This window comes from Micromesistius poutassou (assembly GCF_964030765.1).
Source record: "Micromesistius poutassou genome assembly, chromosome: 22".
Taxonomy (NCBI): Eukaryota; Metazoa; Chordata; class Actinopteri; order Gadiformes; family Gadidae; genus Micromesistius; species Micromesistius poutassou.
In genome coordinates this window covers 5689611-5714209 of record NC_140292.1, presented here as the reverse complement: position 1 = coordinate 5714209, position 24599 = coordinate 5689611, and the positions used below count along the sequence as shown (strand labels likewise).

General features: G+C 41.7%; 2 protein-coding genes and 1 non-coding gene across 5 annotated transcripts; 1 reads left to right on the top strand and 2 right to left on the bottom strand.

The window, feature by feature from the left end:
- Positions 1 to 876: 876 nt before the first annotated feature.
- mvb12ba (multivesicular body subunit 12Ba) lies at positions 877 to 7748 on the bottom strand. 2 transcript variants are annotated; one of them, XM_084486251.1, is made up of 10 exons: positions 7575 to 7748; positions 6593 to 6715; positions 6101 to 6208; positions 5146 to 5242; positions 4587 to 4716; positions 3917 to 4063; positions 2882 to 2976; positions 2728 to 2783; positions 2492 to 2551; positions 877 to 975 (listed from the first exon to the last, which is right to left on the bottom strand). In XM_084486251.1, exons 2-10 carry the CDS (start codon positions 6701 to 6703, stop codon positions 889 to 891), a joined length of 891 nt encoding a protein of 296 aa, XP_084342377.1. In that variant the 5' UTR covers positions 6704 to 6715; positions 7575 to 7748; the 3' UTR covers positions 877 to 888. The 2 variants fall into 2 exon arrangements, with proteins under 2 accessions (XP_084342377.1, XP_084342376.1); XM_084486250.1 differs by lacking the exon at positions 7575 to 7748 and adding an exon at positions 7398 to 7560.
- On the bottom strand, positions 2356 to 2474 carry LOC311368117 (5S ribosomal RNA). Its single transcript, XR_014639875.1, has one exon. It is a non-coding gene; the product is annotated as a 5S ribosomal RNA (ribosomal RNA).
- A 1256-nt stretch (positions 7749 to 9004) lies between the features above and the next one.
- mapkap1 (MAPK associated protein 1) lies at positions 9005 to 22811 on the top strand. Of its 2 annotated transcripts, none has more exons than XM_084486473.1 (12): positions 9005 to 9146; positions 10031 to 10520; positions 12770 to 12865; positions 13750 to 13898; positions 14291 to 14463; positions 16475 to 16651; positions 17474 to 17583; positions 18039 to 18146; positions 18846 to 18986; positions 19601 to 19738; positions 20178 to 20275; positions 21904 to 22811. In XM_084486473.1, exons 2-12 carry the CDS (start codon positions 10238 to 10240, stop codon positions 22024 to 22026), a joined length of 1596 nt encoding a protein of 531 aa, XP_084342599.1. In that variant the 5' UTR covers positions 9005 to 9146; positions 10031 to 10237; the 3' UTR covers positions 22027 to 22811. The 2 variants fall into 2 exon arrangements, with proteins under 2 accessions (XP_084342599.1, XP_084342600.1); XM_084486474.1 differs by having other exon boundaries at positions 10006 to 10520.
- The last annotated feature ends 1788 nt before the right edge of the window (positions 22812 to 24599 follow it).

The following is a 24599-nucleotide window of genomic DNA, read 5'->3' as shown; positions in this document are numbered from 1 at the left end:
TTCTGGTCTCCGAAATCAAAGAGCCATCTTAAACCACATAGAGGGACAAGATTTTCACAGGTGTTTGACACACACACACACACACACACACACACACACACACACACACACACACACACACACACACACACACACACACACACACACACACACACACACACACACACACCTCTAGATTCATTCAAAGCTCAGTTTACACAAAAAAAAAAAAAAAAACTACAAGATTGTTCCGTTTGTTTTTCACCAACAAAAAGCTGTCCACTGGGGCCTTGGGAGCACTGGGTGTAGACTGGGGACACACCAGTCGTGAGTTGAAAGGGGAAAAACAATGAGCGTTGTTCACAACATTCCACCTTGTTTGAAGGGCCGAAGGCAAGAAGGCAATCCTTCAAAGTCCGACATAAAACCATAACAAATGAAAAAAACAAATAAATGACATTTTAAAAGTCATAAAAGTTCCTGGAGCGGCCGGACACATGAGTCCGTCCGTCAAGAAACCCAAAGTCAAGTTCTCAATGGTGCAGATAGTGGCAGTGGGACGTACGATATCACATCTCAAGACATAAAAATCAAAACAAAAAGATGTAACGGCTGCTTCTCCTCTTCTCACGATAGCAACTCCAGTCTCCCGTGATGTTGTTCCGCTGTACAGCGTCGACCCCCTGCACCACGCCTAGTGGGGAGCCAAGTTCCCGCTGATATTTTGTGTGTGTTTGCAAGGCAAGATGTACACAGTGTGTGTGTGTGTGTGTGTGTGTGTGTGTGTGTGTGTGTGTGTGTGTGTGTGTGTGTGTGTGTGTGTGTGTGTGTGTGTGTGTGTGTTTAAGTCAGTAGCTCTGGACAGGGGGTGGGGGGGGGTGATATTGTGGGGGGGGGGGGGGGGGGGGCTCAGGCCTCAGAGCTCAGCGGGGTCCGCGTGGGGCTGGGCGGGAGACGAGCGGCCGCGCTGTGCTCCGTGCGGAAGCTGTAGTCGTACTGAACACAACACATGCACACACACACACACACACACACACACAGGGTTAGGGCTCTGACAGGGCGGACAATGACATCACTAATCCTCAACACAACAATGGATTATGGGCTGTAATCATACTGAAGGCACGACGGTACAATGACCTCACAACATAACCAACTGGATTTGAGGTTATGTGTGAAAATGCTTTAATTAATCCCGACATCGCCCTGTCATCACCGCAGCGATTTCAATATGTTGAATACATTACCGTGTAGATGACATTATTAACACAGCATGATATAAACACATAAATACGATCTATTGAATTCATTTAATTATTTTAATTCACAGGCAGTGTGGAGATGATTTTAAATGTTGAATCTTATTTTGTTCACGTTCATATATTCCAATATTAAAATAATATTGGGAGCGTAAGAGCAAAGTGCTGAACAGAATTATGCTCAATGAGAGCCTCTAGTGGACAGACAGAGGCATTACAAGACCTCTTAGCACATATAGCATTGCGATAGCCCACTCAACACAGCACAATCAATCATGAGTCTATGAATTGTTATCTGATTAAATCAACTACATAGATCTGTTGTGTCTCGGAGAAGGAAATCTGTGTAGTCTAGACCAGGTGTTCCCAACTGGTCATGATTTGAGACCCACTTCAACATCTCATAATCATTTGCTTCTCTTTGCTGACAAAATATGGTATTTTGGAATCCAACCGTTACCCAATTATCAAAAGAAGCCATGCCATGGTATGTTAATTATATGTTTGTTGTTTTTTTTTAATGGCATTTTTCTGATACATAGAGTAGTTACCTTTGATCAGAAAAATGCCATTAAAAAAAAACAAAAAGGCTTGGGAATGGCCTAGACAACATTGCATTGTGGGTAATGTAGTAAATGTAATAATAATTATTTGAATTTATATAGCGCTTTTCTAGACACTCAAAGCGCTTTACAGTGAAGGGGGACCTCACTAACCACCACCAATGTGTAGCACCCACTTGGGTGATGCACGGCAGCCAATTGGCGCCAGAACGCTCACCACACACCAGCTTGAGGTGGAGAGTGAGGGAATTAATGAATGAGCCAATTCTATATATATATATATATATATATATATATAGGGGGATGATTAGGGGGCCAGATTGAATGAGCCTGGTTGGGCAGTTTTAGCCAGGACACCGGGGGATCCCCTACTCTTTGCGATAAGTGCCCTGGGATCTTTCATGACCTCAGTGAGTCAGGACCTCGGTTTTACGTCTTCTCCGAAGGACGGCACCTTCCACAGCACAGTGTCCCCGTCACTGCACTGGGGCATCGGGAATGATGTTTTTTTTGGCCAGAGGGAACAGTGCCACCTACAAGCCACCACCCGACACCACTTACAGCACCTGGTATTCCGAGGCGGTCTCCCATCCAAGTACTAACCAGGCCCGACCATGCTTAGCTTCCGAGATCAGACGAGATCGGGCGTGTTCATGGTGGTATGGCTGATAGAACACCACATGTACTCACTTCTTTCTCAATCTCAGCCAGGGATTTGATTGTAATGCCCATCAGGTCTACCTGCTGCAGCTGAGGATAGGAGTATTATATATCGTCAGTTTGTCACAGAATAACTCATTTAATTTCCATCCATTTCACAATATTTAGTTCATGAGCTTTAGTTCATTAACTTCTTAGCTTTTCAACTTTACAATACGGAATCAAAAATAATAATATGTGAATATGAGAAAATCCCAAAACCTTACATCAGATGAGGTGCAGGCAAACTTCTCAGAGATCACGAAAGGAACACCATCCATTGCTGAAAACACAGGGAAGGGACGGGGGGGGCAACTTTAGTAAAACATCAGCGATCAGTGAAGGCGCTCGTTAAAGGTTTCCATGGAGACCGAGACTGACCAGAGATAGCATATAGATTGGAGTTCTGGTGCTCATAGTCTGGCCGTGTGGTGTTCTTCCCTCGGAAACTGGCTGGGAGCGTCATGGATATATGCCTATATGGGAGAAGAAAATACATAAATTATCCATACATTTTGGATCATACATCTGTTGGGAAATGGTCTTGTAACGTTTGTACAAAGTTTAACTGATAAAATACTTAAATAGGTAAAAAGGAAGTAGCACGATGATGCAGCTTCCCTTTTGTAGGGTCACACATTCAGCACGAAACCCACATCCTATACTGAAACCACACGTCCACACGAGATGTCGAGATATGACTAGTATTAAAAGGTGATGCAGCTATTCAGTACTTACTAATTTGACTCTGAGAAGTGTCATAAATTCTCAGAAAGTGTCGATTTTGTAATAGTTTTTCTATTCTATTATCAAAGAAAATGTCCATTGAGATCACATAGCAGTGTTTACCATCCTCTGCCTCATCCTCATTTATGGTTGTCATCCAAAAAACTCCCAACTCACTAAACACTAGAGCTTTACTCTGCTAGACCGCACCATTCATTCTGCAGAAGCCCTAAGGTGACTGAGTCTCAGGTTCATGTATCACTTTGCCAAAGATATCCTTGGATGTGTTGTGCACCTGATCCACCATGTGACCTCAGGCACTCCCCGGGACAGAACACACACACACACACACACACACACACACACACACACACACACACACACACACACACACACACACACACACACACACACACACACACACACACACACACACACACACACACACACACGTTTAACTGGCCAAGTGGGGAGAGAGGGGCCTTCCACCTGCTCTCTCGTAAATATACTTGTACAGCCCTTAAATCAAAGTAACAGTCTGAAAAATCATTTGACCCCCCCCCAAACCCTGAGCCCTCTACAGGGCAAGGTAAATCAGTATTATTAGTGATGGAACATATTAAGATGTGCACACATGGAGGCAGAGCCTTTCACACATTAATAAAGCCTATCACTGATAGCCAATCATACTTGAGCATTGGAGCAGCGGGGGTGGGGGTGGAGGCTGTAGTGGTGTTGGTGGTGTTCTGGGAGTTGTTGGCCAGCGGGGTCTGGGAGGAGTCGAGGGTCCGAGGGACGTTCCCCATGCGGTACCAGATTCCCATGTTGTTCAATTCTCTGTTAAAAACAACACGACAACAAGAGGCTTGTAAATGAGCGACCAAAAGCCACTTAAAATAACCACTCTTCCCTTGGAAAATGTAGTAAACTCAGTCCACTTTGAAACTTGTGGAACTTGACGGATGTTCAAGCAGTGGATATGTAGCCGCCAGCCAATTACATTTTCCAGAATTAAAAGGGAGAAGTGAACCTATCTGATCATCTAAGAGTATTCAAATATTTATTAGAATAAATATTTAACACCTAAAGCATCCGAGAGCAAGGTGCAACTGTCTGGTGGGAGTCATCAATGATTCAGTAGATACAGTGTGTTTCGGATGATTTTACACATTTTGCTACCCATCAATATGCAATATATACTTTGACATTTAAATGTGCAAGTGAGAAAACTGTTAATTTGTAACTGCAATCCAAAACAGTTTTTTGGCAACACACAGCACAAGTGAAACTAATTTGTCACAGAACATAAATAACTCAAACCCTGCTTAGAGAGAGCTGGGCTATTGCTGCTGGAGCTTACCCTATGAAGGTGTACTGTGGAGGTGCCTGCCTGGATCGCCCCAGGATGCGAATATCACAGATGGCTGCCTCTGTAGAGTCCCGGGGGATGAACTTGATGCAGAGTCGCCTCTTTCGGAAGGCCTGCTCCTCTGTGGAACAGCAAACGATGGGAGACATTCAGAAAAGAAAATGAACACAATAACAACAACAAAAAGCACTGTCTTGCAAAATAGTCATTGTTTGTTGTGAAAATGTAAACTATATTTTATTAGTGAGGTGACATGGTAGACTGAATGTCGAGTCTATATAGAGTCAGATATATCAGTGGACCTAAGGGAGTGGCAAGCCTGTAATTGATAGGGTAAACATTGGCATGTGATCATTTGGCCCTTGGGAATGTTTTCAGTGTGTAATGTTACCTGACAAATTTAACAGAAACTACTGTGTTTCTAATGGTATTACATGATTTATTACGACCAGGAGTAGGTAAATTCAACATTACGAAAAAGGCTTTAGGCGGTCTGTGGTATAAACATAATTTGATGTCTGTATGGGCGTGACCGGATGGTTTTACTTACGCGTGTCTACCGTTTCCTGGATGGGGATGAAGCCGACGGGTAGAGTGTCTTTAATGTCAATCAGCTTCATGTCCACGAGCACATTACCGAGATGGCTCTGCAGACAGGCGCAACACAGAGGAAGAAACAACACTCAATGAGACATCGTACAGTAAACATGGCACCAATGCCCTTCTGCAGTTCACAATACAACTACGTTACGACGTAGTCGACTTTTGGTTGTAAGGTATTTGCACTTTATTGGACTAAGATATAGAACGTTTTAGGTAGCAATGATGGCCATTTCGATTCCTGTGATATTTGGTTTTATTATCATATGTTATAATATTGTCACTGTCAGACAGAAACCTTGGATCTCCATAAATCATCTTTTTTTCAAATTTTAAATAAATGCCATTTGTCATGTCTGTCCATGGGCTTTAATTTATTTAATCAATGAAAAGTCTGTCTGCAAAACGTCACAGCTCAGCTACTACACTCGAGTGTAGAAGAATACACAGCAGTAGTGGGCTGTTGTTGGGAGACAGTCGCTGGCTTGTTTGCAATGCAAGAGCTGCAATGCAAGGCTAAATAAAGCACTGGTTGTTTGAATAACCACAGCCTATTCTATACTCAAGAAAACCTAAGTCTATAACGCCTAATGTTTTATGTATTTGAGGCCTGAGAGATGAGAGCGGAGATGAGTGCAGGCAAACCTCAGTAGATTGAATATTTAATAACAAATAAATTTAATAACTTTTCAAATTATGTACGGCTTTCTTTTAGATTCTGGTGAAATTTGTCTTTTTCACCACATTATTCTAAAACATTGTCATATGTTATAACATTAATATTAGGTAGAATAGATATGACCTTTAAGATTCATGTGAAATTTGGTTTACATTATGATATGTTAAAACATTCTTATATGTAATAACATTATTATTATGCATGATAGAGTTGTTACGAGACTTACATTTTCTTTGGAGAAAACTCTGGTGAAGCAGAGGTAGCGCGTCACCTTGGACTTAAACAGACCATCTTTCCACAGGTCTGCATCCAGCCCATCTGTCGTCGTGGAAACCTATGGGCAAGATTAGTCAGGTCATAGGTCCCATCATGTTCACATTCTATTCAATACACGTCTAGGAGATTTGTATGGGTGTCGTGTCATTAAGTTTCACATTGCCAGATGCCGGAACCAGGTAACAATATTGTGTTTTTTCATATATGATAAAAATCTATGTTACTCACCATCTACATAAATGTTGTGAGTTATCGAATACCAGAGGCATTTTTGAATGGCTATGTCCAATAACATATGTTCTGGAATTAAGACAGCAAGTGTATCTCTAGGTATGTTTGTTGTGTGTATGGATAATAATCAATACGTTAGGTTTACAGCATCATCATTAATACATGATATTAATCTTGTGATGGTGCTTTACTTTATATGTACCACACTCACCACATCATAACCGGTTGGAGCCCTGTTCCGGGATGCCACTACACCCACCCCAGTGATGGGGTCCATGGGCATCTCTGGCAAGGCATCAGAGAGTTCCCGAACTTCAGGCATCTTACAACAGTTCTGACAAGAACACAGATTAACAAGATTAGAATTCCGACAGACTGGCAAGAGACAATAACACCAATGGAAAGCCTTACTGTGGCTAAGCACAACTGCCTGTGTTCTCTACGCAAATTGTGTTCAATTGGCAAGTCTCAATGTAAGGGGATGATAGCTAAAAGTGAGTTACGGCGTTAGAGAGTGCTGCACATTCCGTCTTTTGTGAATCATGTTACCTATGGAGGCAAGCAGCCGCCTACGTCAGTGCAATAAAACTCGTTCGCCTTATTTCAAATTAAATTCAGGTGGTTATTAGTTCATTGACAACATACAACTGTATAATTTACAGCGAAATGCAAGAACGTTACATACCTGTGCGTGCATGGCAAAGCATAACAATCACATGAAAAAAGACCTAAACGAAAACACCGATGGCGTTATCAAACACCCTAACTACACTGCTGTATGAAGAACGGATCTAATATCGTTCTTCAGCTGGTGTTGTCTAACAGACAGTTGTGTGGTCTAGTGTTTACTATCGTCTTTCGGCGCTCCGACGGAAGCCTCGTCTCGTCGGGTTTACCAATGTTAGTCAATAGCAATGTTTTCAAAAGCATGTCAACAATCGCGATCGCTGTACACAACCGTATTACACATTTGCCTTTCGACATAAGTCAGTTTATTACTCAATAAAATATCTTACTCGCGAGGCAGTGTTCCGCCGTTTAATACAAAGGCAGCTTTTCATTCCCAGCGCAGGCCGCGGTGTGCTTTGAGGGTGCCGCAGGACAGTGGCAGGACCCTACGAGCGGCGGAGGCAGCCTACCAGCTAGCAGCTAGCTGCTACATGCACCTAGCGACGAGCTAATGGCGTTCTTACCCGTCTCCGTGGTTATTTTAACGAGTTGCTTTATGGAAATTTAGTCCCTTCGTTTTTGTCTTTGTTTTTTAGAACAGGAACAGCGAGAAACAGTGCATATTTCCCGATTTTCAGGCTTTTAGCCTTGTTCAGCTGGCGTTTTCAGGGGACACCATTTGCGATAAAGACCCCGGACTGGAACGTATTCCTACTGCCCCCTATACGTGCAGTTAGTTATGTGATTAAAGAACTAAACCATTACAGTTTAATGAAATACTGCATGATGCATATATATTTCATGATGCTTTAATCGTAGACAGACAGGGCGTAAACTGGCAGGCATACGAAAAAGCAGTTGATTACAAGCTAGAGATTAGGGCTGTTTTTTAAATTGTGTATGGCTGAAGTCTTTATCTACTGTTTTATCGAAGTTGTCATAGAAGGGTTTTGTTCTTGCTCAATACTTCTTGTTTGCAGCAAAGACTTTGGCATATGCAATACAACTGCAATATGAAGCTCTTCATTGAAAATGCCGTAACTTCCACGCAAAACAACAATGCAATTGTCTGACTTATATTAGGCTACTGACTATATAACTGACTTATATTACAAATCAATAATATTTTAATATATTTATGATATAACTTCTATATACAATTGTAGTTTGTTTAATAACTGTAATGTCAATAAATCCATAACCAAACGAATACATAATATGAGTTATGTTCAGTAGATTATATATAAACATATTATTCAAAATTCCACATGCTGAAGTTTCAGGGGACATTAAATGTTGCTTCCACCTTTCTGTTCTGCAGCCTTCTGAGGATGAGCTTCTTATCCACATCTCTTTATGGGAAAAACTTGCATAATTTCCTTTGAACGTAAATGTAAGATTTGCATTCCAAACCCTGCTCCGCCGGAATTTAGTGAACATCTGGCTTAGCATTATTAAATACAATTGAAGTAATATGCAAAATGAATATGCAAAATGAAGTAATATGCATTCCAACGTTTGAAAAGTTAATTTAACTGTTTTCCAGCATAATTGGATTTCTAAACACAACTCCCATCCTAAACCTACAGTGTGAAAAGCTTTCCCAATAGCAGCCTCTAGTGGCTACAGTTATAGCTATATCATTTTCTGAATTTCCATGAATGGACATACTAGTGGACGGGGTCGGGCACGTTTCATTCTGGAAGAAGTTTCTATAACATTCATTATTTAAGGACAAAATAGCTGCAGTAGAAAAGTAACATAGAGCACGTTTAACAGACAAGGGATCGCACTATCAATAGGGGTTTTATCAATATATTTCTTGCACATTAATGTAGCTTTACAAATTCCTGTGTGCCTTGAACGCATCATGGGAAGTGCCTGCTTCTAACAGGAACTGCATCAGTCGAGACCGGAAATACAACCTCTATGGCTTAATGGCTTATGGCAATGGTGTTCGAGCAGTGTTTACTGTCGTTTTTCACTAGTTATGTTTACGTTCTTCTCCTTGTAAGAATGCAACCCGTCACGGAGACGGCTAGGAAAATGCACGGGTGGTGCGCGGGATATGTCTTTAATTGGACTCATGCATAATGGTATGTTTGAGACATTTTTCACACCTTAAACCACCACAACATTAGTAAGTTAGTTGCTGAATTTGGCCTAACGTTGTACACCAGATAGACAACGGATAGACATCAATAATATACATCAATAATCACAAGTACTAACTTGTGCACCTGATCAAAATACACCGTTATTGCATATAAATCGGTTTCATGCTCCAGTTGCAGCTAGCTTTGCTAAAACTAGCTCTATGACTCCGTAGGTTGAATGAAATCGAAAATGGATCAATCGATGATTCCTCATCAATGGTGACAACATTTACAAAACGACAGGGCAAAGTGTAAAGCTCAAGATAATTCAGCTACGGCTACCTGAGCTAGAAGGACATCTCTCCACACATCCTAAAGTTGACACAAATCCAAAAGAGGTTTGAGTTATTCAGCCCGAATTGTCATAACAGGCTATATTGAGTAAACCCCACCCTTATTTCATAGCGATTTACTGAGAAAACGTATATTTTTGTGTTTTTGGTTGCAGAACCAAGTTCAGCTTTAAATTGTATTCGGCTTTGTTTACAGTATACACGGGACTGCGAGAACAGGTTTTGTCTTGTTTCATGTTTCATCCAAATGTTAAACTTGCTTCTAGTCTGCATCTTTCCATATCGACCTAACGATTATAATAAATGGCTGCACGATTCCCGTCAATGATTAGATCAATAATCAATCATACACTCTTTGGAATGTTGTTGTATGTTTAAGGCTCTAACTGCCCGTTTTATGGATTTTTTTATACATTTACTTCATGTGATGTCGTCAGTAATACTAATTAGTTTGTTCACCATGCCATAATTTTCTGATTATTGACCCCCATCACGATCATTTAAAGTTCTCTCTTAACTTGACCATAACAGACAAGAAGACACTCCCTACCATGGAATCAAGACTATAACTCAGAAAAGGAGAAGAAAAGGACTTTCTCTCCCTCTTTCCCTGATCCATTATATATAAAGTAAAGGGGCGATACAGTATTTCCATTGTACGAAGAAGGATTACAAAACAAAACGGTTAAAGGATAAAAGCCTTTATCAACTTTTTAACATAATACCAATAAGTCAAAGATGGCTTTCTTGGACAACCCAGCCATTATTTTAGCCCACATCCGGCAGTCTCACGTGACCAGCGATGACACGGGCATGTGTGAGATGGTGTTGATTGACCAGGATGTGGACCTGGAGAAGTGCCAGCTGGCCTTTGTGCCTGGCAGCAGCTGTGGGTCAACGGGTTCAGGTGCCCTGATCGATGGCAGCAACAGCCTGGGTGAGAACCATGGCTGCGACCTCTCGCAATCGATGGACATCACGTCAAGCTGGGACTTTGGCATCCGCAGACGCTCCAACACAGGTAGGCAACGCCCCATTGTGGTTTGATGTGGATGCGGGGAATGCAGCTTTTCTTACCTGGTGGACCATCCAGCATTTGTGTGTTTGTGAGGAGGGTGTTGTGCCAGAGAGCATGCTTTGCCGCTTGTGTTTTTTTTTGGTCTGTTTATTTCGGGGCTGATGTACAAAATCTGGGCCACGGGGGTATATGGAAGAACAATAAATGTGTTTGGTGTTGGAGAGTGTGTTGCAACGGGGTTGGTTGCTGTTGCAAAAAAAAGAGAAAATCATCTTGCAAAGCCGCCCTTCGATTTTTTATATTCATTATGGGAAATCTCAGCTGCAATAAGTTCTTATGTCAGTCACACGCCACACTGCAGTCATGGTTTCACTTTTAAATTAGGTTTTTCCTTCTAACATGGTTATAAGTTAGCACTGCTTCATTCATCCCACCTCACCAGCACTGCACTTGACGCCATTGTCAATCATTGAACTGATAAATAAAATATACCGTAGTATATGTTGCACTAAATCAAAATTATACTGAATACCCAAGTCCTATGAAAATATGAAAGCACAATGTATAAGTGTTAATAAGAAAGTGATGTATCTTTTTAGCTATAGCGTTTTTTTAATCCCTGGTTGATATGGCATTGCATGATGTTATCAAATTTAAGCTGAGTTGGAACAGTTTGTAGGATGGCTTATATATCATACTTTACTGCAGTTCAGTGAATTAAATGTGTGCGAGAGTTAGCACTAGCTAGAGATCATGTTATGAATTGCAATTTGATGGCACTCCGAGGAGGTAAAGGACGTTTAAAAAATCCAGAAAAGCAGATGAAATGATTCTATGGTTTGTTGCTTGTGTGTGTGCGTGCGTGCGTGCCTGCGTGTGTGTGACTGCAATGCTGATGTGGGCCCTGCTCAAGTTCTATTTTTAAATGGCTGCACCTGGATCCAGTTAATGTCTGTGGGAGGGAAGGTTACTCCTCTGCATTTAAAAATGAAAGCGCAATGTATGCAAGGAGAAGCATCCACCATCCACCTCCACCAAGCATTTGGTGGAGGCAGACCGGATGCCTTAAAAATCAAACCAGACAAGATTTTTGGTGTGGAAAATGACTCGCAATAATTGTATATATATGTCACCGTTTTAGTCAGTACTATTCGTTTTAAGCTCTCTAAATGAAACGGCACTTAATCGTGTACACAAAATGTAGGCTTGAAAAATGTGTCATCGTTGAAATACACATGCTCTCTTTTGCTGAAGGGAGTTTTACTTTAATTTGGGAATTCAGTGAATCTCTGAATAGATCATTGATTCATGAGATGTAATCTCATCAAGCCATCTCCATATACTATCAAAAACACACCTACACAAATATACTCTAAGAGGTGTATAATGTCTCATGAATGTATTCCGATGCTCCATCATTACCTGATCTTAAATCTTTTTTTAATTGTTTGTTTGCAACACCCCTGGTTGTGTGGTCGGCTATGCCACGATGTTTGTTTGGTTTGGCGACGTAATCAACATGAAATCAAATGGTACATGATGATTGATCATTGATGTTGATCACTCTGCTTGTGATGGGCAGCAAGGCAAAGGCTTCAATGAAGGGAAAGCAAAGTAGGTATGAGACACATGGCTGGAAAGACATATGGTGGTTGGTGACTCGGAGCCGCACAGGGAGTCAAAGGGAAGAAGATCTCCTTTTGGCTCCTTTCAAACTGTTCAGTCAATTGTTTTGGGGAAAAACTGGTGTCGCCGGTCATGGCTGTTGTTTTATTTGGTTTTGGGTGAAACAGGTTGAACATGCGTTTGAGTGTTATTTCACCGAGTCTGCATCTAAATCGGCTGTTTTATCAGGATTCCCGCGTGACAGGCGCCAGAAACCTGTGGTGGCTGGTAAGATATGAACGGGGCAAAGCCTTGGTGGCCATGTTCCCTGATCTCCTTCAATGCACCATGCCCCATGCTATTGTTCTATACTTGTTTAGGAAATAATGGATTGATGACTTTGGATTGTTCCTGTGCTGAATAATAATTGTTCTCATATTAATGGTTTCCATTGACGGCATTCAACTCTTATTGTATTCGAAAGAATGGTGACTTCTTCAAAAGATGTGAATGTATGCAGCCGATGTGTAGCAAATTGTCTCAGAAATCTTATTCCGTTGATATTTAATATTTTCTCAAATGTGCTGTAACCTGTCCAATGTTTAAGGAAAATACTTGATGCTATGTTTTATTTCTTCATGTTTCAGCTCAAAGACTTGAAAGACTAAGAAAAGAGCGACAAAACCAAATCAAATGCAAAACTGTTCAGTGGAAGGAGAGGCCGTCATCATCATCACAATCAGGTAGTGTTCCCGACGCAGTGTTGTCGGTGTTGGGTTTGACTGACATTGGAGTTGATGTTGACTTGGTCTCAATTGAAATGACAAGGTTTTAGCATGTCCCCTTTTTCATTATCTTCTGCTTCTTTGCAACACTTTGAAAAACAGATGTTTGGTCCATATGTGCACATTGTTCTTGGTTCAGCCACAGAAAATATATACCAATGCAGAGTAAATACAATTTTTCACAAAAATATCTTTATATCAAACGATGAAATACTCTGATGTCCTTTAAGTATGGACTGTTATAGACACTTGCATTCACATGAATTTGATGATGAACTGTTTCATGCAAGTACGGACTATATTGACTGTCAGACAGTCAAAATACACACTGGGCATGTAAAGAAAATTCAAATGAATCTAATTTAATATTGGTATTTAATGTACATACAGCTAAATAATAAGTGTATGCTTGTCAATTAAATAGACATATTATATTTCTATAGGCCTTCTTTATGTCTAAAAGGACCATTACCTGCGACCTGCACTTGAGTCGCTCATCGACCGTACATGAAATCATAATGTCTGAAAAAGTTGATTGTATTTCTTTCAAGCGTAAAATATGTTTTCAATATTTCTCAATTGGCCATGAAGATTATTAAAACCCGCTGGGAACAAAAACCCAAATCATTACATGTATTCATAAATTCTGCTAAGTACTGCTGGGAAATAAAACTAATTTGGCGGCATATTCATTAGCAGGCTTGTTCCTCCAAGTGGGACGCGAATCAAGAGTGGAAGGGCTTTAAAGTTAAGCAGCCTAAATCCACCGATATGACAAGGAATGTGTTTTTATGTGTGTATGTCTGTGTGCCAATGTGTTGTCCATCTATGTGTTGCTGTAGTGGAAGACATGAGCTCTCTGTTTGAGAAGCGGGACCTGAGGAACAGAGAGCAGATCACAGGCTCCAAGTCCACGCTGTCCCTCCGCCTGGAGCAGTGTCCCCAGCAGCTCAACAACCCCTTCAACGAGTACTCCAAGTTTGACGGCAAGGTGAGGCGTCTGTGGAGGAAAATAATCATCTGCCTCATTCATGATTGGACATTTTTACGCGTGTGATTAATTTACTTATATTCTAAATTGAAGGGCTTCTGAAAGGTATTGGTTTCTAATTGATCAAGTTTCTAGTACTCTCATCTCAACTATATTACGCTAATGTAATAATGTAATAATAAAGTTTTAAGATTTGGGTAAGATTTCCCGGATGACTTGAATCCGGCGCGAATCCAGTAGTCTGCAACAAGGTATATTTGAGATGACAGGATGGACAGGATGGAGACAAGATATTCAAGTGCACAGGTTGTTAAAATACATAGTGCCAGGTCAACACTGTGTCGCGTGTGTGCGTGCGTGCGACTTTAACCCGACCCGCTGTCCGTCTCCAGGGCCACATCGGTACGACGGCCACCAAGAAGATCGACGTGTACCTGTCCATGCAGATGACCCAGGAGAAGCTCCACCCCATGACGGTGGTCACCATCGCCAATGCCCGCGTGCACGACCTCATCGGCCTCATCTGCTGGCAGTACACCGGCGAGGCCCGCGAGCCCAAACTCAAGTGAGTCCACCTCCATCACGCCTTCTGAGGCCTCTCTTCAAGAGCCACCTTCGTTTATATGTCATACGCATATTAGATAAGTAAGGGGGAAGTCAGTACGAGGTGGGCTCGTAGGAAATATAATGCCTGATGTGGGGCTAAGAGGATTTGCCGCCTCAAAGGGCATTATCTTTTTTAAATGGTGAAGAGAAATGGAAATGTGCTAGACTTTTCATTAATGGACATGAAATCCTAGCATGCCAGGCATCCTCGACTGTGAAATATAACTCATAACTAAAATATATATACTGTATACAGATGAAGTTGGCAACAGAAATAAGTATTAGTAAGTAATGAGACATATATATATTACAAAAACAGACTTTTATTTATATATTTATATTTTATAACGTATTATAACTTATTTTATTGCTGACTCCATCTCTTAATTTATTTTTTATCTATCTGTATTAAAGCTCTTTTATAAGATATATAACATTTATGTTTAAAAAAAACCAGACACATGTCTTTTACATTGCTTTTTCACAACCCACATATATCATAGTTCTTTGGTCAGTGTTGACTAAAATTAAGGGTTCATCTTCAAAGGAAGATGGGCAGTGTGTTTGGGTAGGCTGTGTATGCAGTAGTTTACCTGTGGAGTCTGTTGTCCCATAAGGCCTTGGTTGAGGCAGGTATAACGTTTGCCAGAACGCTTCCACATCATTTTTAAAAGTCCATATTTTTCATTGCTGATTCTTTTCCATGGCTTGTCTTTTAGACATGGAGGATATAACGTAGATTCATGATGAATGTAAACCATGTTTATGTGTACACTACAGAATGTACAGTATGCAGGAATGTATTACATATGTTTCCCAAACAAAGATCGTTTGTTTGGGAAACCTCTATCATGCCTGCCACAAAAACGCTGTTGGGCATGTGCCTCATATCCCCATAACTCGTCATTTTTACTATCTTTCATGAATCATGCTATTGGTCACTCTTAGTGTCTGTCTGTGGGCTTTTACAAACATTTAAGTAGTATTACAAAGAGCTTGTGACTAAATCTTTTCTCTCCATTGGATCATCAAACTGTCGGCTAAACCTCCCAGCTCCACTTCAATCCACTGTAGAAGAATACTCAGCAGTAGTGCGCTGCTGTTGGGAGACAGTCACTGGCTTGTTTCCAATGCAAGAGCTGCAATGCAAGGCTAAATAAAGCACTGGTTGTTTGACTCAGTACAGCGTTTTCTTAACTCAAGAAACACTAGTCTATCAAGACTTATGTTTTATGTATTTGAGGCCTGAGAGATGGGAGTGGAGATGAGTGCAGGCAAACCGCTATTGGTTGGAGTGCAGTTTAGTCTGCCACTTAATCTTTTATAACAAGAGATTTTGGCAAAAGGTCTTAAACGACTGAGCTGAGTACACACACAGCTACAGTGTACGTTGTAACCTGTAAGAAAAAAAATCGTAATGCATTACATTACATTTTTTGGCTGACACTTTTTTTTACAAAGCGACTACCATTAAGTGTTTTCAACCATGAGGATGCAACTGATTCAAGTTCTACGTTATAGAAACAAGAGAAAGATAACTTATTTTTTTAATATTATAATTTTTTCATCACCAATATGCAGTCTGAACAGTTGATTTTTCAGTCTGCGATGGATGACGTGTATGGTTTGAGCTGTCCTTAAATCAGGACAGTGTGATGCTCTAACTCCCTCAGTATGGGCCATGTTAAATGAACGTGGATGGACATAACAGTTGGTACCATTGATTATTGGCAATACACCATAGCAGCCTCTGTAGGACTGTAGACGGTACTATTCATTTTCATCCACTCAAATTACAATGACGTTTCCACCGCAAATTTCTTAGTGAAACAACGACTTTTGAGTCAAACTGATGATATTGGTTTGTGGAAGCAAAGAATCCTGTTACTCTCATGAACAGTTTCTTCCCCCCCCCCCGCCCCCGTCTGTCCCCAGTGTAAAACAGTTCCTCTCCCCCCGTGTGTTCCCAGTGAGAACGTGACTGCCTACTGTCTGCACATCGCCGAGGACGACGGCGAGGTGGACACAGACTTCCCCCCGCTGGACTCCAACGAGCCCATCCACAAGTTCGGCTTCAGCACCCTAGCACTGGTGGAGAAGTACTCCTCGCCCGGCCTGGCCTCCAAGCAGTCTCTGTTCGTCAGGATGTGAGTGGCCCCGAGGCACTGTTTGGAACGCAGCCCTGGGTCTTCACCTGGCCCAAGTCACGTGCGAAAGCATCAGTTTTTTTAGACATGCTTTAGATACATGACTTGGTGGTAGTGGGTAGAGCGGGTTGTCTTTTGACCGTAAGGTAGCTGTTTCCATCCCCTGCTCCTCCTTCTGATGTCTCTGAGCAAGACATCCTAATTTTTCCTGATGAGTTGTACATGGGGGACACTGCCATTGGTGTGTGAAGGAGGTGTGAAAATCCCTTTTACCACTTTTTCGGTTTGATTATATCTAGTGGTAAAAAGTATTCCAGCCGTTCAAAGTTCCATGTGCCTGTCTCCCATCACTCACACCATGTCACTGTATGATCACACATGGAGGGGTTCAAAGTTTTGAAGTGTGATATATGATTCATACTAATATGCTATTGACACCTGGCCTCAGGCATAAACTTTTTAAAACAAAGGGTACACTGATTTGGAAGCTTATTAAAATAAATTCACCATGTGCTGCTCCATTCTATCCTTACCCGATGGCTCTGGAGATCAAGGCACAGGCCTGTATATAGCTGTGACGTTTATAACTATTGTATCACATATATAACATATGTATAATCATTATGCATAGTATATCTTGAAATACTGACTTTTTTTTTTACAATTGACTACCTTTGGCCTATGAAGTCAGATTTCAGAGACAATTCATGGAGCTAATGCTTGCCATATCGTGTGTGTGTGTGTTTTAACAGCTCAGAATTCCAGGTCAATCCAGGTAAAGCCCCCATCTTAATATCCCTTTCTGTCCGTCTCTCCTTCCAGAAATGCTGCTCACGGTTTCTCCCTCATCCCGGTGGACAGCCTTAAGGTGACCATGAAAGAGATTCTCCAAAAAGCGCTCAAGAAGAGGAAAGGCTCGCAGAAAGGCTCAGGTAGGGGATCTTCGGCTCTCGTCAGAATTTCACTTTACTAAGAACCGGACAAATCAAAAAAGATGAAACGGTGAAATCAAATACATGTTCTGTTCATTCACACCTGCAGTTCCTACCTAGCTCCCGTCTTTGTCATGGTCTGAGTCATACTTAATAGCTTAATAGCTGTTTTCATGAAATGTATGATACAAGTACACACTTGCATATATATATAATGCATATATATATATATATATATATATATATATATATATAAATAATGCATATATAACAAACACATCTCCTCGAACAGTAATCGCAATGAAATGGCGTCAAACCGTAATGGCCCGGAAAGAAATCAGGATATCTAACTTCTTCAAATTCTAATAGTGCACAGCAGAAAAAGTTATTGTACCAGTATTTGGTGCAACAAGTTGATCATGATGGATGGCGGGATCCTTGTCTCTGTCCCTCAGGGCCCATGTACCGCCTGGAGAGGCAGACGGAGCCCAACGAGGCTGTGGACCTGGAGTGCACCCTGGAGAGCCAGAACACCCTGGAGTTCTGCCTGGTCCGCGAGAACAGTGAGTACACGTATAGTACCTCCCATCATAGGACACGTATAGTACCTCCCACCATAGTACACTACACGTATAGTACCTCCCATCATAGTAGATGTATAGTACCTCCCAATGTAATACATGTGTAGTACCTCACATCATAGTACATGTATAGTACCTCCCAATGTAGTAAATGTATATTACCTCCCATGTTAGAACATATATAGTACCTCCGTACAACTATAATTGTGTTTATTCACCACTATTTAGATTGTCGGTGATAAAGTAATTTTACTATTGTAACACAATGTGTGTTTCAGTGTGTTTAGTGAATTGGTCTTAAAGACTCCCAATTGAGTAAATCCTGAATATCTGTCAGGTCTACATGTGAGTTACGCGTTCCTTTTTAACGAGGGTTACTGCAATATCTTTGGGCATGTTCCCAATTTAGGGGTGTTCCGTGTCCAGGGAACGGAGCCAGCTCATTCAACGGCAGCCACTGGTGCATTGCCATCAGCATTCATGGCAGTCGTTCAAAACTTCAGCCTCCTAGAGTTAACGCTGCTGAGGGGAGATAGGGATAGAGAGAGCCGCGGGTATCCAGCTGGATAAGAATATGAACCCGCTTTCAAAAGAGGCTCATAAAGTAGGCTGTGGATGTGAAGTTGAATATGAAGGAGTTGTTGCATAACGTGTGGGGCGCGGTGTGCCGGTGCTGCGGAGGCTCGCGGGGGGAGGAGAGCTCGGAGGAGGACCCGCCCATCGACATCACCACGGTGCAGGACATGCTGAGCAGCCACCACTACAAGTCCTTCAAGATCAGCATGATCCACAAGCTGCGCTTCACCACCGACGTCCAGCTAGGTAGCAAGCCCCCACCTCATGCCCCCTCACACGGCCCACACGCTGCCCTGCGGCTGCTCGCCCAGGATACTTTTTATTCAACGTCTTTAATTCTGATCTGAGCAAATGATCATGCAGTCGTTTAAAAAAAAGGTGTGGTTTCAATAATACTAACGCAGCATAAAGGATTTTCATCAGTCATGTTGAAAGAGATTACAATTATATCGTGAAATCAACCAGCATCTTTAACATATTTTTCCAGTACTGAAGTGACACTCTGCACTGTGTTCTTCGATTAATACATTCATATAAGGATGTTGTGTTATTAAGGAAAATATGTAAGGAGGCGCTGACATTTTTAGGGAGAACTAAACCAGACTATACACTGCATTGTAGATGACTCCCTCTCTAGGCTAAACACTTGCTATGCATCCTGTGATTGGTTGATATGGTTACCCTGGGGCAGCCACGCCCCAGGAGGGGGGTTTGGTTCCCCTTTAAAATGGGTCATGTGTGTTTATTTGTACTTAAATCGCTTCCAATCCACTTCTTCTTCTCCACTCACTCACTCTTTTACTCACTCTTTCACTCACTCACTCACTCACATATACACACATACACAAACATTCTGGCAGGCATTTCCGGGGAGAAGGTGGAGATCGACCCGGTCACCAATCAGAAGGCCAGCACCAAGTTCTGGATCCGCCAGAAGCCCATCTCCATCGACTCGGACCACCTGTGTGCCTGTGACCTGGTGGAGGAGCGCAGCCCCAGTGAGTACCCCCCCACCACCCCCCCTGCTACTGACGCTGCATTATGTAAACCAGAGAGAAGTACCAGGGTTCTTATGGGACTATAAAGACCCAGGGCCTCATGAAGGGGATTATAACAGTTATTAGTGTCTTATGCTACTTTTTGGCTTAAATCTGACTGTATTATTTGGTCAATTGATTTAGGTTTTATAAAATCGGTTCTGATGTTTATGCATTATGAATAGACCCCAGGAAGACTAGCTGACTAGCATTCTCCTCTAACGGGGATCCTTTAACGAACAGAGAAACGATGTTGCTGTGCATGTACATACATAGGCGTGATTATTGTTATCCGGTTGTCCTGCAAAACAAGGGGGATTTATTTCAATTATTTTCAATAGCATTTTCTTAGACGGCAAACAAGCCTGGCTGTTCCTGACCTATTCTCTCCGTCTCGCAGGTCATGCCATTTTTAAGCTCACCTACCTCAGCAACCACGACTACAAGCCCCTCTACTTTGAATCCGATGCTGCTACCGTCAACGAGATTGTGCTGAAGGTGAGTCAGAACCAGAGTTAGTCAAAGCTTTCCGCGGGATCTGGGTGTGTTGACTACACCCTGCAGACGTACCACAGACCACAGCTTGTCTGCTTCATCACTTGATTTAATTTCATTTCATTTCATTTCATTTATTTAGGGCAGTGCACATTAATCAACATTTCTGTAAATGTGTTAGCCAGCAGGCTAATTTTAAACTGTAGTCCTTTGGCAAGATGTTAAGCTAGGCGCAAGATCAGGTGCCTATAGAAAGCTGGAAAGAGCTACTATCGGTGTGTGATGTACAACTAGAGCCATTAAAAAATTAGGCTCATCAAGGTTTGCTGTAGGTTGACACCTTTCGCCTTAAAGAACATCCTGGGTCTCCCACTTTTTTTTTTAATTTAGGATAAAACCGTTATTAAATATGGATTCAAACGTTAATCCCAGACAGTTCACCTGAATGGCATGCACTTATCACTGAGTTGAGTGGACTGGGTCAAAAATAATCAGCTTACTGGGAGTATAAGCAGGATGCTGCCATAGATGAATTGACTTGTCAGCAGTGAGGATGTGAGTGCTCAGGGTCGACAATTGGTTAAGCTACTTCTTAGCTGGGTTGTTGCTTATTGTAAAAAATAAAAAAAAAACACTTAAATGCTCTCTCCTTCCAAATCTATTAAAATAAATAACAGTTTACTCGAGTAGTCTATTAAAAAATGCTTTAGGTTCCACTTGAGAGTTGTAAAGAGCAGAAGAGAGCACGATTTGAAGATAAACAACCCTAAACTATCTGCTTCCTCCCTACGTTTCTCATTGAGGGTTCCATTCATGCACCTGTGATTGACAGGCAAGATTTTTTTCCCTGAACCAATCAAGGAAGAGAAGAGATGCCCTGGTTGTTGTGAAAAATTAGCCGGGATCATTCTAAAATCCTAATTGTCCCATAAAGAGGCAGCCGCAGTCCACTCAAATTAGATATTCTCACAGCACATTTCACTTACTAATAGCTTATGGCTATAGCGTTTTTCAACAAATTACACTCTAAATATACACTTTCATCTAACCTACTGCACCTTTTAACTTTTGTCTTGCTAATGCATGTAAAGAAACAAGCAACCAGCCATCCTGACCCTGCAGGGGACATGACCTACATCTCATGTCAATGGTTGGGTTTACTGGAGCACATATCAGTTCTACTCCGATTACTATTATTAGAGTGTTGAATCTGCTTATGAGCCAAAAGGTCACAGACCACATGTATCTGGCCTGGGACCAGCTGCTCTGTCTAATAAACACCAGACAGCATGCTGAGCTTTAGAAAACCGCCACACTCCTAATAAGCTCATGAAAAAAACGTCAAAGAGGTGATACTAAATATTGGAGCCAGCTTTAGCCAAATATGCACAGTGCTTTGTCATAAAAATTCATGAAAGGACAGTTAAACCACAAAAACATATTTGTATCTTTACACTCTTGCCAAAGCCAGCTTGTTTTATCATCAATTATGGATACTTGGGTCCCTCTTCATTTTTTACGACCACAACCCAACACAAATTTACAAATTACAAGCCAAAGCTACACAATGCGTCACATAGTAAACAAATCGCATTGACGAAGCCCTTGACCTCTGAACCTTTGACCCCTAGGTGAACTACATCCTGGAGTCCCGGTCCAGTACCTCGAGGGCCGACTACTTTGCCCAGAAGCAGCGCAAGCTGAGCCGGCGCACCAGCTTCAGCTTCCAGAAGGACAAGAAGGCCGGCCAATAGGAAGGACTCGTGGGAGCGTGGCTGATTTTTAATCCTCTCGTCATGGGGGACTAGGGGGGCGTGTGCACGGACGTGGCCTGACGCATGGTCGTCACACACACACACACACACACACACACACACACACACACACGAGGACTGCAGAGGAACGGGCCAAAGACGAAGCGTCATCATGGAGGAGGGAGAGTCCAGTCGTTGAAAGGCTGGACGGACTGAAGGACAGTGAGAGACGGGACGGGGGGGTGGCAGGACATGGAAGAGGCTTCTGCCCTGAGAGGGAGCCGCTGTACCAGTGACCCATCAGCCTCGGTCGCAGACGGGTGGTCTCGACTTGCAAAAAAAAAACCTTTCGCTGCAACTTTTCAATCGTTTTTTTTCCTTTGGTTTCTTTTAATTTCATTTGTTCAGACATGGTTGAAAACGGGGAACCCATTGTCTTGTTCTGCTTGTGTCGAGCAGAACGGCTGATGGAAAATGTGTCTGCTGTATCTGTCCCTTTTCCTAAAAAGTTTGTTAATTAGCCGCTTCTTAATTTAAGTATATTTTAATTAAGTTTAAATGACTCGGTCGTGTGTAACAAAGGAAGGAGGAACACGACCCTAAATTTAGTTGCTGCATTTCTGCCTCTGTCCCTCTTTAGATCAAGGTGTAAATTCTGTCAGACTTTGTACAATGACAATGTAACATGAATAACGTTGTATTTTGCTTTTACATTGAGATTCTGCTGTCATGGTTTGAAATGATAACGAAAACCAAACAATACTACTTTGCCAATTGCAATTCCATGCCAGTAAAGGTCACATTGTAATTTTACTCTTCCATCAATCTGTCGATTTTTTGACCTGCTTATCTTTCTCGCATTCACACACATACACGCACACGCACACACGGTGCTAAGCAGCCAACTTTTGCAGCATAGATTTTGGGATGAGAATGATGTGTACATTTTATCCATTGAAGTGCCTTGTAGATTGATCAATGTTGGGGAGACGTTTGAGCAGAGGTCTTCATAACCCAAGGGCAGAGGAACAGTGTTTCACCAGTTGGGTTTGCTGTTAAAATATCGATTTGTGACATCACATGTACAGTGTTACCGAAACTGGCGAGCTGGAGTTTAACTTTAGATCATGCCGCTGGATGGACAATTCCTCTTATGATGTCATAAGCAGGTTTTGAAATCGCTTGTAACGGCTCGTCTCCACCGGAGCCGTCAGCGTCGCGACTAATGAGTGTTCACCTAGTTCTTGGGAAAAGCTGTCACAGGAATTCATGGAAGGTGCGTAACAAATCGTCGAGCTTCATTTGTTGAAACGCAGAAACTATTGTTTTTAATGTAAAAATCTACATTTTGTGACTGTCCCTGGGGAGTAGGCCTACATATAGCGGTGAGTTAGCAACCAACGCAGCATGTCAGTTTAGCCCCGGGTTAAGAAAGGTGTGTTGTCAAATGAGTGGGGGAAAATGCAAAGTTTTCCAATTGTTTTTTTCATACTTAGTTTTTAAAAACCATACAACTCTAACATGGACATTGAATCACTTAATTTGAGTTTATGGAGTGTTTTGATTGTTGTGTTTGAGATTGGGTGTCCAGTCTGCTGATTGGCTAAGTTCACTCCACTAGGATCAGCTTGAAAGTTATTAACAGAAGGCAATCTAAATCAAAGGGATTATTTATTTTATGTAAAATATAGCCGATGTCGAAATGGTGTCATACTCATGTTCTCGGCACACAGCGTAGATAACGCAGCAGAACCCTCTGGCGCGACCATGTGGTTGTTTGTACTCCGTCGTATGTACGAATATTTACTTCACAGATAAATGTCCTATACAAAAAAAGAGAAAAGGAATGAAGAAGAAAGAAGACAAATATATATATATATATATATATATATATATATATGATAAAAAAAAATACAATTATAATTGCAAAAGTAAATATACAAATACCACAACCTTATTTATTAATTCTTTAAGTTTCAAGGTAGTCATGTAGTGTTCCCTCTCCTCCCTCCAGGGTTTGAGTTGGTGATCCTTTCAATTTTTAATGTTGTGTAGTATGTGGAATGAATGTGTGTGTCACAGTGCCTTGAGAATACAACGAAGCATGTCCTCTCCTGCCCCAGATTCTGGCGACCCGGCACCATGACCCATATTCTATTCACAGTGCAAACTGAGGAACACATCCGCTTATTGTCGGGTTCACAGACCACTCGTGCTCCATGTCCCCGTCGCTCTCTCCTGTGATCAGGACACTAATGCCGTGCACTCAGCTTGTTTCTCTTTGAGCATACTGTAAGCTATCAACAATGGCTCTAATGCAGAGCCTCGGGTCCTGCAGCACATTGTTGGTTGGTTGGCTGGCCAAAAGGCTTATCTTTCTCCCACTCTTTTTTTTAAAGCAGAAAATCAATAAGACAGGACTTTACCCAGGTTCCCATTCAATTTATTAGTTATGTTTTATAAACAGACACACTCAGATACATATATTTTTAAAGAATAAAAAAATACAATAGTGGGCCTTTTTTCCCCCTCCATTTTCACAGAGGTGTCTTTGAGTTCCCGTATTTAACTTA

What these genes read in the sequence shown, in the direction of transcription:
- mvb12ba (XM_084486250.1), bottom strand. Translation starts at nt 7,442, where the DNA reads ATGAAAAGCTGCCTTTGTATTAAACGGCGGAACACTGCCTCGCGA. An exon ending in CCACAGTACACCTTCATAGG is followed by an intron (nt 4,064 to 4,586) that starts GTAAGCTCCAGC and finishes TGTTTTTAACAG; the next exon opens with AGAATTGAACAACATGGGAA. An exon ending in TTGCCTGCACCTCATCTGAT is followed by an intron (nt 2,552 to 2,727) that starts GTAAGGTTTTGG and finishes TCCTATCCTCAG; the next exon opens with CTGCAGCAGGTAGACCTGAT.
- mapkap1 (XM_084486473.1), top strand. Translation starts at nt 10,238, where the DNA reads ATGGCTTTCTTGGACAACCCAGCCATTATTTTAGCCCACATCCGGCAG. An exon ending in CCGCAGACGCTCCAACACAG is followed by an intron (nt 10,521 to 12,769) that starts GTAGGCAACGCC and finishes TTCATGTTTCAG; the next exon opens with CTCAAAGACTTGAAAGACTA. An exon ending in CTGCCTGGTCCGCGAGAACA is followed by an intron (nt 18,147 to 18,845) that starts GTGAGTACACGT and finishes GGTGCTGCGGAG; the next exon opens with GCTCGCGGGGGGAGGAGAGC.